General features: G+C 34.9%; 1 protein-coding gene across 3 annotated transcripts; it reads left to right on the top strand.

The window, feature by feature from the left end:
* The first annotated feature begins 5,227 nt into the window (after positions 1 to 5,227).
* On the top strand, positions 5,228 to 13,656 carry LOC132306669 (uncharacterized). Of its 3 annotated transcripts, XM_059804164.1 has the most exons (7): positions 5,251 to 5,536; positions 5,865 to 5,936; positions 6,963 to 7,232; positions 7,341 to 7,398; positions 9,309 to 9,415; positions 10,459 to 10,711; positions 13,108 to 13,246. In XM_059804164.1, the coding sequence occupies exons 3-6, from the start codon at positions 6,981 to 6,983 to the stop codon at positions 10,702 to 10,704; spliced, it is 663 nt and encodes a 220-aa protein (XP_059660147.1). In that variant the 5' UTR covers positions 5,251 to 5,536; positions 5,865 to 5,936; positions 6,963 to 6,980; the 3' UTR covers positions 10,705 to 10,711; positions 13,108 to 13,246. The 3 variants fall into 3 exon arrangements, with proteins under 3 accessions (XP_059660149.1, XP_059660147.1, XP_059660146.1); XM_059804163.1 differs by lacking the exon at positions 5,865 to 5,936 and having other exon boundaries at positions 5,296 to 5,536; XM_059804166.1 differs by lacking the exons at positions 5,865 to 5,936; positions 10,459 to 10,711 and having other exon boundaries at positions 5,228 to 5,536; positions 13,108 to 13,656.
* The last annotated feature ends 4,208 nt before the right edge of the window (positions 13,657 to 17,864 follow it).

The following is a 17,864-nucleotide window of genomic DNA, read 5'->3' as shown; positions in this document are numbered from 1 at the left end:
CTGTATATTCATCCACACACACACATAGATACATACACATATACACACACAAATTGATGACTCAATCTTTCTCTTACAAAAGGAGTAAGGAAAAGGGCATTGGCATCAATCAGGTCCTATTCCCTTTCTGAGTCAATCCTGGACTCGTTTAGTATGAACGCACATTGCTTTTGGTCAGTGGTCGGTGCAATGGTCAAACCCAAGACAACAAGTGCCACTGTAGTCTGCTGAGTACCTATTCCATTTGAACTACTTTTAATTAATGACTACCATTTTTAAATCTATATCTAACAATGACATGGATTCTCCTGTCTAAATAATAAAGACTTCAGATATGATTTTAAAAGTAACATTTGTTGTCATTGGTTAAAGGTGTTAAATTTTATTTTATTACTTTACTCCTCCTATTCTAAAATAGTTATTCGGGTTGAGAATTATGACTTATATTTTTTCATTTCATAATAGTTATCTACATTAAAAATTGTGACTCATATTTTTGTGAGTCACATTTATCAATGTAGACAATTATTATGGGACAAAAGTAGTATTATTTATCATTATAACATATGAATTAACATGCCTTTTTAAAGTTTTCTAAGGAAAAGAGAAAAGGAAAACAATTACTTAAATATAAAATCTTTTATTATGCGTTGGTGAAAAATTAATTTTAGTTTCATTCAAAAGCTTTAATGCGTTCAAATTTTTAACGTTTAAAAGTTTTTTTTTTTTTTTCTTTCAATAATTCTTTTTTCTCATATATCTCTGGGAGAAAGATTGAGTGGATAAAAGTGAGATTTTGACGGCCAAATCGAAGGAGATGTGAGTTGTGGTGGGACAGTAATGAAGTGTGAAGAGGCAGTTTATGAGAGACATAACTAAGAAAAAAAAAAAAAAAAGGCAAAGGGTTGAAACTCCCTTTGGTTGGAAGGATGGGAAAGAGGGTTTTATATTTTTTATATCAATACACCCTCATTATATAAAATTATAAAAATTAGATATCCATTCCAAATTTGTGAGAAGGTTAAAAATGAAAATTACTAATTATTCTTTTTTTTTTTTTTTCTCTCTCCTCTTCCCCACAATTTTGGACGGATACAAAAATACAAAGTAAGGAGGGATGCTTTATCCCTTTATCCCTCCTTGCTTCCTCCTCTTTTTTCTTCCATCCAATCAAATACTGAAAAACTATTTTATTCCTTGCTCATCCATCCTTCCAACCAAGCACAACATTAAGTTTTTTTTTTTTAATAAATTTTTAGTGGGGCATTTTTGAAATTTTTAAAAATCACACACACATATTTTTAAAAAGCACCCAAAAATTCAATGGGTGCACCTGCCCTACTCACTTTATGAAAATAGCTTGATGACCCAAATTCGCTGAATCTAAATCGCTAATCGGGTCTTTACCCGAACTCAAGGACATGCAAGGGTACTATAGTCATTTCACCTTAATTTAACACTTTAGGACCCAATGAGGGCAAAATGGTTATTTAACTAAATTATAATGACTTAAGACCCAAAAAGGGTAAAACAGTCATTTACCAAGGATATCCAATGATTAGGATGAAGTTAGGGGGTAATACAGTCGAACATGTGGTTAAAACACAATAATTGCATTTTTACTAGGTCACGTGGTATATACTAGGAATAATAAATGGGTGATAAAGGGTAAAAATGGAAAAATAAATCACAAATGTATATAGCAAGAACCGGTACCCATTCTGGTACTACTCAATGTTAAGCACGCTTAACTCCAGAGTACTGATAGGTTCATGGCCATCACGGCTTTAAAACGCGTTGTGTCATAGAATGGTGTTGAATCTAAATATAGCAATTGCTCCATCCACACCTAGGAGATGTGGGATTGTGCATTTGTAATTCGCCCAGTATGGTAGCCTACTAATTGTGGTGACCTTGTGGGCGGGTGTTTGTGAACGTGTACAGGTGGCACCAGTAGGTTACCACGCTGGGCGAGCTACAGGTGCACAATCCCACATTGTCTGGGTGTGGAACATGCAAGTGCTATATGTAGATTTAACACCCTTCTATGACACAACGCGTTTTAAAGCCGTGCTGGTTGTGAACCTACTAGAACTCCGGAGATAAGCGTGTTTAACCTGGAGTAGTAACAAGATGGGTGACCCCTTTGGAAGTCTCTCGTTCAGGGGAGCCAAAAGCATGGTTTGGGGAGTTTCTATCGACGTGTAGCTTCCCACACATTGATCGGTTCCTACTATATACATTTGTGATTTTTTTCCCTTTTTACCCTTTATCACCCTTTTATTAGTATTTACCATGTGACCCAATAAAACTACAATTATTGTGTTTTAACCACATGTTCAACTATATTACTCCCGAACTTAATCCTAATCATTGGATGTCTTTGGTAAATGACAGTTTTACCCTTTTTGGGTCTTAAGCCATTATAATTGAGTTAAATGACCATTTTGCCCTCATTAGGTCCTAGAGTGTTAAATTAAGGTGAAATGACTATAGTATCCTTGCATATCCTTGGTTCGGGTAAGGACCTAGTTAGCGATTCGGATCCATCGAATTTGGGTCGTTACAGAGTTGGTTACCATAGAAGCCGCATTCCATTTCACATCAAGACTTAAATTATTTTGACTAAAAATTTCAAACTATTCAAAATTTATTTTTTAATTAACCAAGAAAAAAAAATTTATATTTTAATGATTGGATATAACATATTATTCCCTTTAAATCTCTTTAAGGAACTTCATGTTAAAGGCCTTTATTGTAATTTAGGTATTAATGTGATAAACCTTCCAAGTTCGCACTTTATCTCATTCCAAAATCGCTTCACGACTCATTACAAGCCCGTAACTTGTTATCTAAAGCCTAAGGCCAGGCTTGGGTTTCTTAAAATTCCTCTAAGTCTGGTCTGGCTCATTAAATAATTTGATCTCGACGGGCTCAGGCTTGGGTTTCTAAAATTGCTTGTGGGGCCGAGCTATAATGCATCCTTACTGTTAACCCTGTCATAAAATTTAGTATTTATTCTACCAATTTTCTCGTGATACTCCCGGCTTAATATTAGTTCTCCTACCATTTTCTCTTATGCTACATTTAGTGTGCAGGAATGGAATGCCCATTCCAACCATTCCTTTTGTTTGGTATGCAATTTTAAGTAGGAATGACCATTCTATTGGAATGAAAATCCATTCCACAACTAAACCTATGGAATTGCCATTCCATTCCCAAGTATATATATATATTTTTTAAAAAATCAACTTCCCAAAACCACCTCCGCCTTTCACCACCACCACCGCCATCGACTTTCACTATCGTCCACCGCTTTCCACCACCACCACCACGAACCACCGCTTCCTTTCACTACCGTTACTGCTACCACCTTTCATCACTATCACCGTTATTGCCTTTCACCACCGCCACCACTTTCCAGTACCACCGCTACCACTTTCCAGTATCACCGCTACCGCTTTCCACCACCATTACCTTCCACCCCCACCACCGCCTTTCACCACCACTACCACCATCGCTACCGCCGTTGCCGCCACCACCGCTGTTGCCGCTACCACCGCCTTTCATCACCAACTTTCACCACCACCGCCGCCATCACCTTCCACCACCACCACTACCGCCGCCGCCTTCCACCACAGCCACTACCTTCCACTATCATTGTCACCACCTTTCACCATTATCATCGTCACCGCCTTCCACCACTGCCACTTCCACTGCCTTCCACTACCACTACAGTCACTTTCATTGGCTTCCACCATCACCACCTACACCACTATCTCCTTCCACCACCATTACCATACTGCTGCCACTGCTATCCATTAACACCGCTGCTGCCTTCCACCACTACTGCCGCAACCGTCTTCCACCATTGCCACCACCGCTGCCTTCCAACATCATCACCTACACCACTACCGCTTTCTTCCTCCACCACCATCCACCACCGCCACTGCCACCATTTATTTTTAAAAAGTTGTTAGTGCATGTCATTTTATTAATTTAATTTATTTGTTATCAAGGGGGATATTTTGAAGAATTCAACTTAAAATTTATTCTATTCTAAATTTTAAATTGGTCAAACCAAACACTAGAATGGTTATTATCATTCTATTCCTACACATTTCATATTTACAACCAAACAATAGAATGAGAATGGTCATTCCCATTCTCATTCCATTCCCATTTTTATTCCATTCTCACTTGCATTCCATTCCATTTCTGCATACCAAACACATCATTAGTGTTTACTTCCTCCATTGTTATTTTTCGAGTCTCAAATATTATATTTCCTCAAAGCCGCTAAACTAAAACAATATATATTTTGAAACTGCTAGATTAGATTGGTTTCAATTTATTCTAAGATTGATCTTATCCAAACAATATTATGTACACTCATAATTCCCATTCTCTATATTTACCTTTACAAGGTACTATTAAGAAATTCTTTTCTTTAATTGCTTCTAAGAGCATCTGGCATAATAAATATGTGGTTAGTCGTGGACCCGATTGGCCGAGACCTTTCGTATCGCCACATGTTGTGCCTTATGCTCTGGCCAACAAATCACTCGTTACAGGTAGCGAGTGTAATAGCTAGCCAATGGGCCCAACTTCATCCTCTCTCTTCACTTTATCTATCTTCCCTCCTCTATAAGTAGCTAGTTCAACTAACACCATACCAACTGGTTGAGCTAGCTACTTTAGTGGCTAGGTTTTACAAGGTGATACTTGTCCCACATTGAATCTGGATGAGAATTGAAATGGGTATAAATGGATTATGTGTTAGCCATACCTAATAGATTAAGCTTTTGAATCAAATTGGGAAGTACCCACCTATTACAATTGGTATAAGAGTCAGACATAATTCTTGATCCGGTGCTACACCAAACGCCTAGCTCGAATGTATCTGGGCGCGCCACCTAGGGTAGGCAGGGTGACTCGATCACAACGATACAAGTTCGGTTAGGAAAGAATGTTACAAGGGTAGACTTGTCCCAAATCGGATTCGAATGACAACAATACAAGTCGGTTGTGAGAGAATGTTAGAAGGGTAGACTTGTTCCAAATCGGATCCGAATAGAAGGTGAAATGGGAATAAATAGTCGGTTGTGAGAGAATGTTAGAAGGGTAGACTTGTTCCAAATCGGATCCGAATAGAAGGCGAAATGGGAATAAATAGGTTAGGTATTAGCCCCGCCTGATAATATCTTAAGCTTTTGTGTTGGCCCTCTCAAAGCACGTGAAAAAAAAAAAAAAATCAAAAATCAAAAATCAAAACCCATGCACGCGCACAAGTAGGCGCGTTTGAAATACATCACACGGAGTTCAGAGTTTAGAGAAGTCCTCGCTTTGGCCTCATCGGCTCTTACAGCGAACTCGTGTAACGTCTGTCACAGTCTCTCTCTATAAACTTTACTGTTTGGAAGCCATTGATACGAAAACATTGGAAGCTTTTTTCTCTTTCTCTCTCTAGACTTTGTTGCTATTAATACGAAGGTTCAGAACCATATCGTTTTGGTCTCAAAACACTGTAAATCAGGTTCGATCATCGACATAATCTCACTGTAATTTTTGAAGTTCTGGCTCACTTTAATCGGCTAGGTGTTCGTTATACTTATACATTTGTCCTTCTACATCTCCTTTCCTGTTTTGATTGTTTAATTTGGTCTTTGGAGTTTGTGGTTTCATTTCGATTCCTTCTGAATTTCATCTTCATTATCTGAGATATATGTTTGATCTCACGAATTTTGGTTTCATCTCATCGTCGTAGGAAAAATCGATAAAATTTGATATTATATATGTGTTTGTGTGTTTTGTTTGCAAATTTGGTGATCGTTAAATTTCATTTCTTGATTGCGGAAATGTAGGTGTTGAAAGCAGTGAAGTGTGTCAAACATCTTCTCGGTGTTCTAGAATCTGATGATTTGGGCAAAATTAGGGTAAACGATCGAAAAAATTGTACTGAAGTTCAATATTTTAATCCTAAAATCTTAGAACTTTCAAATTTCATTCTATTGTATTGCAATATTACGGGTGGAAATATCAAAAGCGTTTGATTAAAATTGATTTTTATGTTGCATACTAATGATTGATTCATTTAATGTCAGTTTTAAAGATTTTAGGTTGATGATCCTGTTCAAAGATATTTATTTATTTTATTATTATCTTTAAATCTGGAATGCTAAAATTTAATGATTTGTAAGTTAAGTATCACCACTGCCTAATAGGTATTGGTGCCAAAGTTGAGGAAGTTTAATAAAAAAATCTACTTATTTATTTATTTATTTTATGGTTGAGGTTAAAACTGCTACAAAGTTTTGGGGAAAATGATTTGTATGCTAAATGTTGTTGTTAAATGTCTTAGTATTTTGTACAGTAGGGATTTGGAATTAGAAAATTTTAAGGGAAGATTAGATATTAAATGCTAAAATCTGATTTTTTTATAGTCTGTTATTTCTTTGCAAGTTTAACTTTGAAAGCGAGTATCTTTAGTAAAAATCAACTCTTTGTATGAAAAATTCAGATGATGCACTATCTTAGAGGATCTCATTCATTTGTGTGGTTAAAGTTTGAAAGTCGAAGATGTAAAGGAAAACTCTGTTGTTTTATTGCTAAATGGTTTTAATTAATTTCATGTGATTTATTAAACTAAAAATGGAAGCTCGTATACATGGCTTGGGAGGGTGTTCTGTCTGGCATGATTTGTGTTGCTTAGGGTGTGATAGCTGAACAGGAAACACATACTCATAGATTAAATTCTGATGATACTTTGTCTTAACGGATCTCATTCATTTGTGTCTTTGAAAGTCGAGGATTTAGAGGAAAACAATGGTTTTGGATTGCTAAATGGTTTTAATGTAAATTCATGCAATTTATTAAACTAAAAATGGAACCTTTTATGCATGGCTTAGGAGGGTGTTCTGTTTTGCATGATTTGTGTTCCTAAGGGTGTGATACTTGAACAGGAAACACATAATCATAGCATGAGCACCAGGGGGTCCAATGGACCTCCTCTAAGAGGGTATGTGAGGAACCCTCGACGGAGGAGGACTGTTCTAGCAGTTGATCTCAATGCGCTACCAAGTGAGAACCAGGATCAGGATGGTACTTCAGCTCATGCCGGCTCTCAGGATGTACAAGCTGGTCAACAAGGAGGATCTGTACAACCTGCAACAATTGATGTTGAGGCTTTCGACGATGATGTTCTTATTTCTTCACCCAGGTCTTTTGAAGAAGTATGCTTCTTTCCCACCCCCAAATGTATTAAGTTTGAATCAGACAAATCTTTAGAGTTTTACTTATTGTTCTGTTTATTCTACTGATTATTTTCAATCTCTTTTCAGGCTAAAAACAATTCCACAAGGAATCGTGGAAGGACTGTTGTAGTTGATGTAGATTCAGGTAATTCAAGTTTTCTGTTCTGTTTGTGGCTGTGTATCTTTTCACTTCTCTTTGCGGATTTGTTCTGTAAAATACTTTACTTATTTATTGTATTTTATTCTGTTTTCAAGTTTGTAAAAACTAAGAAAGAACTACAATATTCTCTCCTATATACTACCATGATGAAGAATCAAATTATCACCTTGTGTATTCCTTTTTCTACCTCTCTTCTAAGTGCAGGGTAACCCCAAATGGTTGTGGTTTTTTCCTACCAATTAAGTCATTCCTTCACCACCCCTGCAGGGATGGTCTACAGATGTCATAACTACTCCTCTTTGAAGATTTGAAGAATATCGTCATTCTTCCCTTTGATTGCACAGGTTTTCTTTTTTAACTTATGATACTTATGGGTTGATAACATCCTTTCTGTTAGACCCTGGTGTCATATGGTAATCCTTTTTTTCCCTGTGACGTTAAAAGCATTCTCAACAGTCACCTTACATAGATTTTTATGTTCGGATGAAGATTATTCACTCAGATATCCAATAGATAAAATTTCAAAACTCATTTTAATTTTGAGCTGCATGCCTAATTTTCTTATACCCTCAATTAGATGATTTTTTTAATGATTTATTATTATTAATATTATTTTTTAAGGTGGGGTGGTCATTTAATAAAGAGGCACTTGCTTGGTTAAATACTTGAAGAAAAAAAAAACTCACTAGGAGAGATCCTCAGTTGAATGGAAAATGCATCCACATTTTACATTGATTTTGAATGTTATATGATCTTTGAGGATGAACTGATGACGCATGGGGAGTATGAGCAATATCTTGTCCATCTTTTCCGTCTATATAAAGCTTTCTCGCTTGTTAACGCCTTATTTCTTTTATGCTTTAAATGCAAACATAGTTATTGAAGACTTGAGGTGCACTAAGCTGCCAACCGTGCCATGATCTCCGAGAGCATAAGCGCAAGACGCAATGCAACATAAGGCGCAGTTTTGACTGAAGTAGGTCGCATGTGTGATAAAAATGAATATTAAATATTATTTTAGGACAAAATTCAAAAAAAATCACTATCAAAATAAAGGAAAATTTCAGCATAATGATTCAATCGATTAGCTAAATTAATATACATATATCTTTCAATTTGCACATACTTTCATTTAGATTGATATCTATTTGAATTTCTGAATAATTCAAGATATGCAACACAACTAATCAAGAGTTCTTTAAAAATGGAAATTTGACATATAAACTTGAAAAGATCAAGTAAATCAATGCATATAAATCCTTTCAATATACATTGGCATTAACTAAATGAAATACCATTAAAAATGGCCACAATAAAAAGCAATAAGCATGTGAAATTTAACTATATATTACATTGTTGTAAATTCATAATCAAGAATTAGATGCATTTAATGAAATTGGTCAACTATGAGCTTATGATTTCGTCGAATATATGGTAAGATTAAATAATATGATCGATTGAATCCGACCATTATATGATGTAGAATATGTATTCATGGTCAATAAAAAAGGAAGAGATATTAAAATAAGGGGTACACATTTTTTCTTTCTTTCTTTTAACCGTGGTACATGCTAAAAATGTGAGTATAAGGGTTTTATGTGATCCTGACTGATTGGATAGCTGGTTGAGGCGTTCGTGAGTTGAACACTTTAGATACTGAGGTAGAGCTTGTTCATAAACTTTTAACCTTCCTGTTATTTGTGTTTTGCCTCTGCAAGGAAGTTGGATGCTGGTCATTTTTATCCATTTAAGATGTTTCTATTTTACAACTATCTTTATTTTGGCACAACTCATGTCTGTCTTTTTTCTTCCCCCCCCCCCCCCCCCCCCCCTCAATATATATATATATTATATGTATTTATATTCAATGCTAATTTGATTCATAATCATTGCAGGAGAACTGACTCCTAGTGGTCGCAACTTGCGCAGAAGAGTTTCTTCAAACCAAACAATTATAAATTGCGAACTTTATGTAAACTTGGAAGGAAGTAACAATTCTAAGGTAATAATAAAAATTTTTGTATTTCTTTACGCTTTGCATGATTGCTATGGTAACAACGAATTGTTTTTTATGCTTTGTAGATGTTCGTTTTTTCCCATTGAGTTTATGTGCTAGATTGGTCTGGTAATTTTTTGAAATTGTTAACAATTGGTAATCCTATTTTTGCTGCTTTGGTTTACAACTGGCTTCCCAGATTTTATCTACTGATGCTTACAATGTAGGCAATTCTTGAATCAAGTTGAAGCATGTTCATTGTATACCTTTAGAGTGTATTAAGTGTTACTTTGCTAGTGAAGTATGGCTCGACATGTTTATGGATATTGGATGTCTTCGGCTTACCTAGTACCGAACAAGGTTGTTTAGTTGAGGATGGGAATATATTTTAATGTACTATAAGTTCCCCTAGGTTCTTCCTTACCATTGCTTCATTGTTGCATGGACATTTCATTACTAGTGAAGCACTGAGTGTTGCACTTATTTACCACAGGCTATATAGGAAGAAATTTGGGCACTTTGATGTCTCAAACATTTTCTTGTTCCCTAAGATGCATTGGAATATATTCCATTTGACACCCAAATATACACCTGATTGTGTTGGGTAAAATGGGACTTAAGAAGTTCATTAACCTCACGTGGGAGGGTTTGGGCTTCTTTTTTAATAATATCGAGACAAAACAATTTAGAAACAAGCCACCCTTAGCACATATGACGGAACAATTAGTTGTGACAATTGCTGTGCTGTTATGTGTAGGTTGTGCAAACAGATTTTAGCGTTATTTAATGAGAATTTGGGGTTTTCCTCTTTGCATCATATAATATAAGATTTTCTAGCTACCCTGAACTTTTCCTTTTTGAATAAATGTTGTTAATTTGAGTCAAGGTCCACAATCCATCGACATAAATATTAAAGATAAAGGAATTTATGAATGGTTGGTTGTCAAAGCTGGAATGTGTTGATAGGACTTACCTCCTTTATATGCATGGATGTTTTACTTGTTATTTGTCTTGATTAGTAAGATTTATTGTTTATATTCAAATGCCAGAGAGAGAATGTACAGACAATGGTGCCGCCACCGCCACCATCACCACCGAAGGAGCCCACCTTCAGCTGTCCAGTTTGCATGGGCCCATTAGTTGAGGAGATGTCAACGAAGTGTGGTCATATTTTCTGTAAGGCGTGCATTAAAACTGCAGTAGCTACTCAGAGTAAATGCCCTACCTGTAGGAGAAAAGTCACCATGAAAGATACCATTAGGGTCTACCTTCCTGCAACCAGACTAACCAGTTGAATGCAAGGTGTTGTGCTCATCATTTAACTATATTAATATTTCTTTTGCTTCCCATTATCTATCTTGATGAGGATAGGGATAAAAAAAGAAGATTATTGTGAAAATTTATGTATTTATGGTTTAATTTTTTTCATTTTGGTATCTTGTTTAAAAAAATATAAAAATAAAAACAAAAAATTCATTTTGGAAAGTATTTTAGTCTAGCGTGACAAAATTTTGAACAGATTACAGTGGAGATCTTCATGAAGTTTGTGATAATTTGGAGTTCCTTGTTTAAGCAAAACTTATTAAGTGTTGAATTAATTGCTAATATTTTGTCCATATGCACAAGATAATATTATCATCACCATCATCCTTGACTTGGTTATGTATGTATGGAGTCAGCTACATAAATTCTGTGTTTTTTTTTTTTCGTTCGTTCCTACTATATACCATGTCTCCTCTAATATTTATGTTTTTAAAATCATTTTTTTTTTTTTTTTTTGATAAGTAAAATATATTAGAAAAGCGTTCTAAAGGGGAACGTGTCCCTAATCCACAAGCAATCATTTTTAATTGCTTAATCTCATTTAAGTTTTGGTCGGCCTCTTTGTCTCTTACCTTTTTGGCAAACAACTTTTCCCTCTCTTAACCATTTTTGGATATGCGTTGAATATGACCATACCACTTAAGTCTACTTTCTCTAATTTTGTCATTAATAGGTGTTATTTCCTAGTTTTTCCCTTGCTCATTCATTACTAATCTTATCTCTTCTAGTTACTCATATCATCCATCCTAGCATCCTCATTTTTCCCCCCTAAATCTAGCATCCTCATTTCCGCTACATGGGTATGTTGTTCTTGTTTCTTTTTCAACACCCAATAGTCTGCTCTATACAATATAGTTGGCCTAATAATTGTCTTATAGAATTTTCATTTTAATTTATTTAATATCCGTTTGTGACAAATGATACAAGTAGCTTGGCTTATTTTGTCCATCCTGCTCCAATCCTACTTATTATATCACCATCTATCTCTCCATATTTTTGTAAAATTGACCCTAAATAACAAAATTACTTGTTTTGAGTAACTTTTTGGTCTTGAATCGTAATATTTATATTATCATTTTCTGCTACTTTATCAAGTTTAAATTCCATATACCTTGTTTTGTTTTACAAATCTTTTAGGCAATTTGCTTCTAAAGTATTTCTCGATGTTTCTAATTTTGTTCCCAAGGCTTCCTTAGAAGTATCTAATGAAACTATGTCACTAGTGAAGAACACACACTATGTAATGTTTTTGTGAGATATTATTCACTATTTCATTTAGCACTTACGTGAAGAAGTATGGACTTAACACTGATCCTTAGTGTAATCTTATTTTTATAGAGAATTCACTAGTTTCTCCAAATGTAGTACGAACTCCAGTTAATCTTATGTTCCTTGATATCATATGAGCAAGAAGATGTTATGATTATGTGAGAATGAAAGTGTATATGATGATGGGCATTAATATTCATGCGAATTTATCATAAAATTATTCTTTTTAAAACTGTGAAATAATGAAAGTAATGCATAGAATATGTATACAAATACTGTCAAATGGATACAAGTGTGTTGTTCTTTATAATGTGAATGTAGTTGAGTATAAACTTATTAGTGAAGAAATATGTATTTATAAATCTCACTCCAACGTACTTCCCAAAAAAAAAAAAAATTAAATAAAACCAACGTCTCTACTTTATTTTCCAAAAAGAAAAAGAAGAAAAGAAAGGAAAATATGTATTTGAATATCTGATATAAGAAATTTTGGTTTTAAAGCATTACTGCCTTTAAGTTCATTTTTAAAATTGTAATTGCATCTTTGAGGAATATATATATTACGTATTACGTATTAGTGTATTAGTTTTTCACATGAACTTGATTGGTCATATGTATAGACAATGACCATCTTCAAAACTTATTGTTAGATTTCCATATGCTGATCATGAATATTAGATGGAAACAAAAAATTTAATTATGCATTACATGTTTAGGCAATGACCTCCCGTAGAAGTTGCTATTAGATTGTCCACGTGTTGATCACATGTATTAGGTGGAATATGTTTGGTTTTGAAATTTTATTGGTAGAAAAATATATATAACTAGCTGATTGTTTCCATGAGCTACGGCATTTCACTGGACCTATTGATGTGCATCTTTGGCAAAACTATTTGTGATAAAATCTGGAGACATTTAATCTTCTGCTTCTGTAGAGCTTTATGTTGTGCACATATCTTTTATTAGTTCTATAAGAAGCCGACAATTATTTGCTTCTAAATATGCAGGTCGGTTTATTGCTGCTTTAAGAATCACATAAATTATTTCCATATCATCTTTCGTATTTAATTTTTAGGTTCTAATATAATGTTTTACTTTTCTAACAGGACTTGGCCCTTCATGGCCTCCAACATGTAGTTCTAATACAAAATGCTTTGCTGGATTATGAGGGGAATGGAACAATGGTTTCGGAATGCCTTTCAAAATTTGATCTTATCGGAGCTGATAATTTCTGTTCTTGAGAGAGAGAGAGAGGGCGGGAGGGAGAGTTTAAAACCTGCAATGCTTAATTAATGGCACCGTTGAGTCTTGGTCTGGAACCAACCGTTTTGGTCACTGTAGGTTTTGGTTCTTAGGAGTCTGAAATTTGTGGTGTTGTTTTGTTTGAATGTGTACGCACCTCAAGAACGGTAAGCTTAGTTAACGGTAATGGTGATTAGAGATTTAGATTTTTTGGACATAGAAGGAAGATTTTCGTACTATATGCTATGCTCGATACCGATTTGGTTTCGAGTCAGAGTGACTGGTTTAGCTTGTCAACTGTTCTAATCTCTTCCAAGTTGCATTTATTTGGCAGCTTCAATTTTATAGTATGAACCATACTTTTCGGGTTGAAAATGTAATTAGCTTATATGGATCTGTCCCTTTCTTTTCTCCATCGCTTCTAAAGTTTAAAGTTTCGATGTTGCGGTCTATTTTCAATTTGAACTTTTTACTGCTACAAGAGAACTTTTATGTTGTCTACATACAGGTCCACTGAGAGAGGAGAACTCATCCAAGCTGGTACCGAAGCTTAATTTGCCATGGTCCTAGAAACTCTCACACGGTGACTGGGTGACTGTGTGCCCCTATGGAGAATTTTATGGTCATCGGTGGTGAGCAGGTGCTATTAGTCGACACCGACTACTCACAATACCGTTGTGGGCTCACCATCCATAATTGGTGGGGCCCACAAAGGTTCATATGAGTAGTTTGCAAAGAATATAATTTTTATTTTTATTTTTTATTTTTACTTTTTTCCAATTTTTGATAGGTAAGTGAAGTTAGACAGACTATTTAAACCTACTAGTGATGTATGAGTTTTGATAGTTGGCATATTTGACACTACACGGCACGAGATAAGAGGGTTTGGACTAAAACTTGGACTAATTGTGGTTGTGTTTGACCCTATTAAAATTATTTTGACACTATTAATTCGATTAACTAAACGTGTCATGTAAACGAGTCGTATTCGTGTAAAAAATGACCTATTTAGCTAAATATGCATAATAAATATGACGAATTTATGTCATAAATGATTTAAACGTGTCATTTCATGTCCTATCAAGTTTTGACTCATTTATCAAATGGGTTATGGTGTCATGTCGTGTTACACGTGTAATAATTATGTCGTATTCGTATCAAGGGTCTTGACCCAATTAGTAATCGTGTCGACTCTAATCATGTTCGTATCGTAATTGTGTTAACAGGAACATGACCTGTGAACACGAATTTCCACCTCTAATGCATACCTAAATAATAAATCTAACCTAAATAAAACTTGAACTACATTAACCTAATTAGGGACCGAAAAGCAGCCAGTTGTCCCATTGTTATTGGAGTTGGGAACTACAAAGATTGATTTTTCAAAAATTTGTTTGCTCAAGGTTTATTTTTAGAGATTAGCTTAATTTATTAGTTTAAGTGAGGACTACTTTTAGGCCCAGTTGGTAGGAGAGAAATGGAAGAAGAAGAAAAGAAGAGAAATGGAAGGATAGAAAATGAAAGGAAATGGATTAATTTGGTAGGGTTTACTGAAGCAATTATTTTGCTATCATTTCAAAGTGGATGGAAATAGAAGGAGAATAAAACTCAAGTGTCCAAGGAAATAAAACTCTCCAAAAACGTAATCATTAAACTTCCATAACAATCGGATTTTTTTATTTTTATTTTAAGATCATCTTTCTATTCATTTGGGACATCAACCAAAAATAAATAAATTTTAAACTTCTATTAAGTAGCAAAGAAATGATAATTAACAAGCATTTATTGAGTAATCAATCATATCAAGGCCCAGACAAGTTCATTATCTAAGGAAAATTGTTGCAAGGAAATGTGAATGTCTAACTTAATGATGATATATCATTTCAATATTATGTACACACTATTAGGTAAACCATAAAGTATATATCATGATCAATTTTGTATTCTTTTCGAAATCATGAGAGACATGTATGATATGAAAAGATTAGAAGTACGAAGCAGAAAATGAAGTCAATGCTTGTTAATTAGTATAAATTGTTAATCATTTCACACACAGGACACATGTAATCAGTGTGTAAAACACACATGGACAACCGCGATTTTCTGTGCTAATAAGATGGTTTTTAAAAAATCCCATGCAAGCATCATGTTTTGTTTGTGTAAACATGAACAGCTAATCGCAGCTTGCCATTCATACATCTCATTCTTCACATAGAAATATGTATGTATATATATATATATATATATATATATATATATATACATATACATACATATATATATATATATAATTATGTTTGTTCATATTAATCATGCATTGACCAAAATGTGGTTATATAAGAAGTGTATGAGTGCCAAAGATGAGCTACAGAAGCATTGCTGCTCTCTTAGAAGAAGGTAAGATTTACGTGCTTCGGAGATATGGAAGTAAGGGAACAATGGAAGGAGGAGGGGAAGGAGGTGGTGGAAGAGGCTTTGCAAAGAAGGCGGTCTTGGCATCAAAATAATATGGACTTAAAGCTTGCCAAAAGTGAATCTAGCAGTGAAGAAGAGGGAAAGAACAAGGGAAGATTGGAAGAGAGTGTTTACTTTTACAAAGATAGAGGTAAATCACCTACTAAATATCAATTTGTATAATTCTTGCTTAATTGCCATTTTAAGTGTTTTTTTTTATTTTTTTATTTTTACTAGTCATCTAAATTTTATTTACATATTTTCTTGGCAATGGCAAGAAGTAAGTTCCTAAATGTTTACCTCTCTTATAGTACCATACTACCATGGATGCATCAAATGTTAGTAGAAATGATTTGGAGTAGGATGCATGCATCAGTTTTGCATGTATATATACACATGCACACAGTTCATTTGTGTGTGTATATACATGTATATTTTCATGTAACGAATTATATACAAGGAAAATGACCTTCAATGACACGCAGTGATGTGAATATGACCTTCAATGACAAGGAAAATGAAGCAACAAGGTAACAAATAAAGTATATCTTGTGTATTACTTTATTTCACATAAAGATAAAATAAAAAAAATTAACAACTTTGAAATGTGTGTAATTTGAGGCATTGACCCTCCATTTACTTAACAAGGTGTTAAGAATTAAATCAATGGTTTAGCTTATAATACCAGTTGAGATCGATGGCAATTTTTCTTAATTTTCTTTCTTTTTCTTTTTCAATTTCTCAATTCAGTTTTCAAGATAATATTAGATGAAGATAAATAATGGTTGCTGGTTCATTTATTTATATATGTATTTTTTTATTTCATGTAATATTTTATACTACTAGCAAATAATCTTTCACATTCTGTATATATTTCTTTGGGTGGATTAATATGTATCTATATGTAATTTTTCATATACATTAAGCACAACAGTATTCTATCATAATGTTAAGTACATGGTTGCAGGTACTGAAACAATAACTCTTGGATTTTCCGGAATAAAAAGTGCTACATTTGAATGTTCCCTTTTTGAGTTGAATTCCGGAGATCAGTGTTTGGATGCTGTGGATGTGGTAAAGCCACGTCAGCTAGTCAAATCTAAGTGGCCCCCACGACATCTTTACCCCAATCGGAAAAGATAAAATGACAATTAAGATAAAAAAAAATAAGATTGGGTCGATGAGTACAACCATCTAACCACGAACCGTCGATCGATAGGCCTAAAACTTCGATCCGACCAAACCACGAATCGTCGATCGATGAGCTTAGAACCTCGATCCGACCTAACCACGAATCGTCGATCGACGGACCTAGAACCTCAATCCGATCCAACCAAGAATCGTCGATTGACGGGCCTAGAATCTCGATCCGACCAAATCACAAATCTTCGATCGACGGGCCTAGAACACTACAACAAATAAGGTTTTTAGCAGTGGTTTAGACCGCCGCTGTAAGGTACCAAAAACGTTGGTAATTCCTTTACCAGCAATTTTACCAAACCGCCAGTATATCCACCGCCGCTAGGTTTCACCGGCGGTTTTTAATTAACCGCTGGGTTTGAAATATGTACCGGCGGATCCATACAACCGCCGGTGATAGATTAAATAGCGGTGGTTTTGTCCGCCAGTGTATGCTAAGTAAACTGTCATTTTAACTGTATACTCCGGCACTTTGAAGCTCCGGTAATGTAGACTTTTTGAAGCTCCGCCAATGTATGCTAAGTAAACTGTCATTTTAACTGTATACTCTGGCACTTTAAAGCTCCGCCGGTTTTGTTTGAACCTCGATCCGACCCAATCACGAATCGTTGATCGACAGGCGTAGAACCTCGATCCGACCCAACCAGAACGAAGAGTAAATGGTAGGACTTTTTCGTTATCAGGGGAATACAGAGGGGTCTTTGGAACGGAGGAAAGAAAACTAGTCAAGTCTTGCAAAGACAAGACCCAATTCAAGGACCAGAGTGAGAGATAGCTGGAGTAAGTATTGCTACTGTTACGCATAATCCTACCTGGGTCATTTAAGGATGAGCATTACACTTGTTAAATGGGTCCTAAAGGATAGGGATTAGGGCAACATGATCTTTAAAAGTACATGGGCCCTACCCTATCTAGAAGGAGGCCCAATAAGTGCCTCTTAAATGACCTAAGACTATAAAAGGAAGGA

This window comes from Cornus florida, unplaced genomic scaffold (genome assembly GCF_030987335.1).
Source record: "Cornus florida cultivar Cherokee Brave unplaced genomic scaffold, ASM3098733v1 CherokeeBrave_3.0.0_Hap2_Chr05, whole genome shotgun sequence".
NCBI lineage: Eukaryota > Viridiplantae > Streptophyta > Magnoliopsida > Cornales > Cornaceae > Cornus > Cornus florida.
The sequence above is the reverse complement of the archived record's forward strand: the minus strand, read 5'-3'. Positions and strand labels throughout refer to the sequence as shown.

What these genes read in the sequence shown, in the direction of transcription:
- LOC132306669 (XM_059804164.1), top strand. Translation starts at nt 6,981, where the DNA reads ATGAGCACCAGGGGGTCCAATGGACCTCCTCTAAGAGGGTATGTGAGG. An exon ending in CACCCAGGTCTTTTGAAGAA is followed by an intron (nt 7,233 to 7,340) that starts GTATGCTTCTTT and finishes ATCTCTTTTCAG; the next exon opens with GCTAAAAACAATTCCACAAG. An exon ending in AAGGAAGTAACAATTCTAAG is followed by an intron (nt 9,416 to 10,458) that starts GTAATAATAAAA and finishes TTCAAATGCCAG; the next exon opens with AGAGAGAATGTACAGACAAT.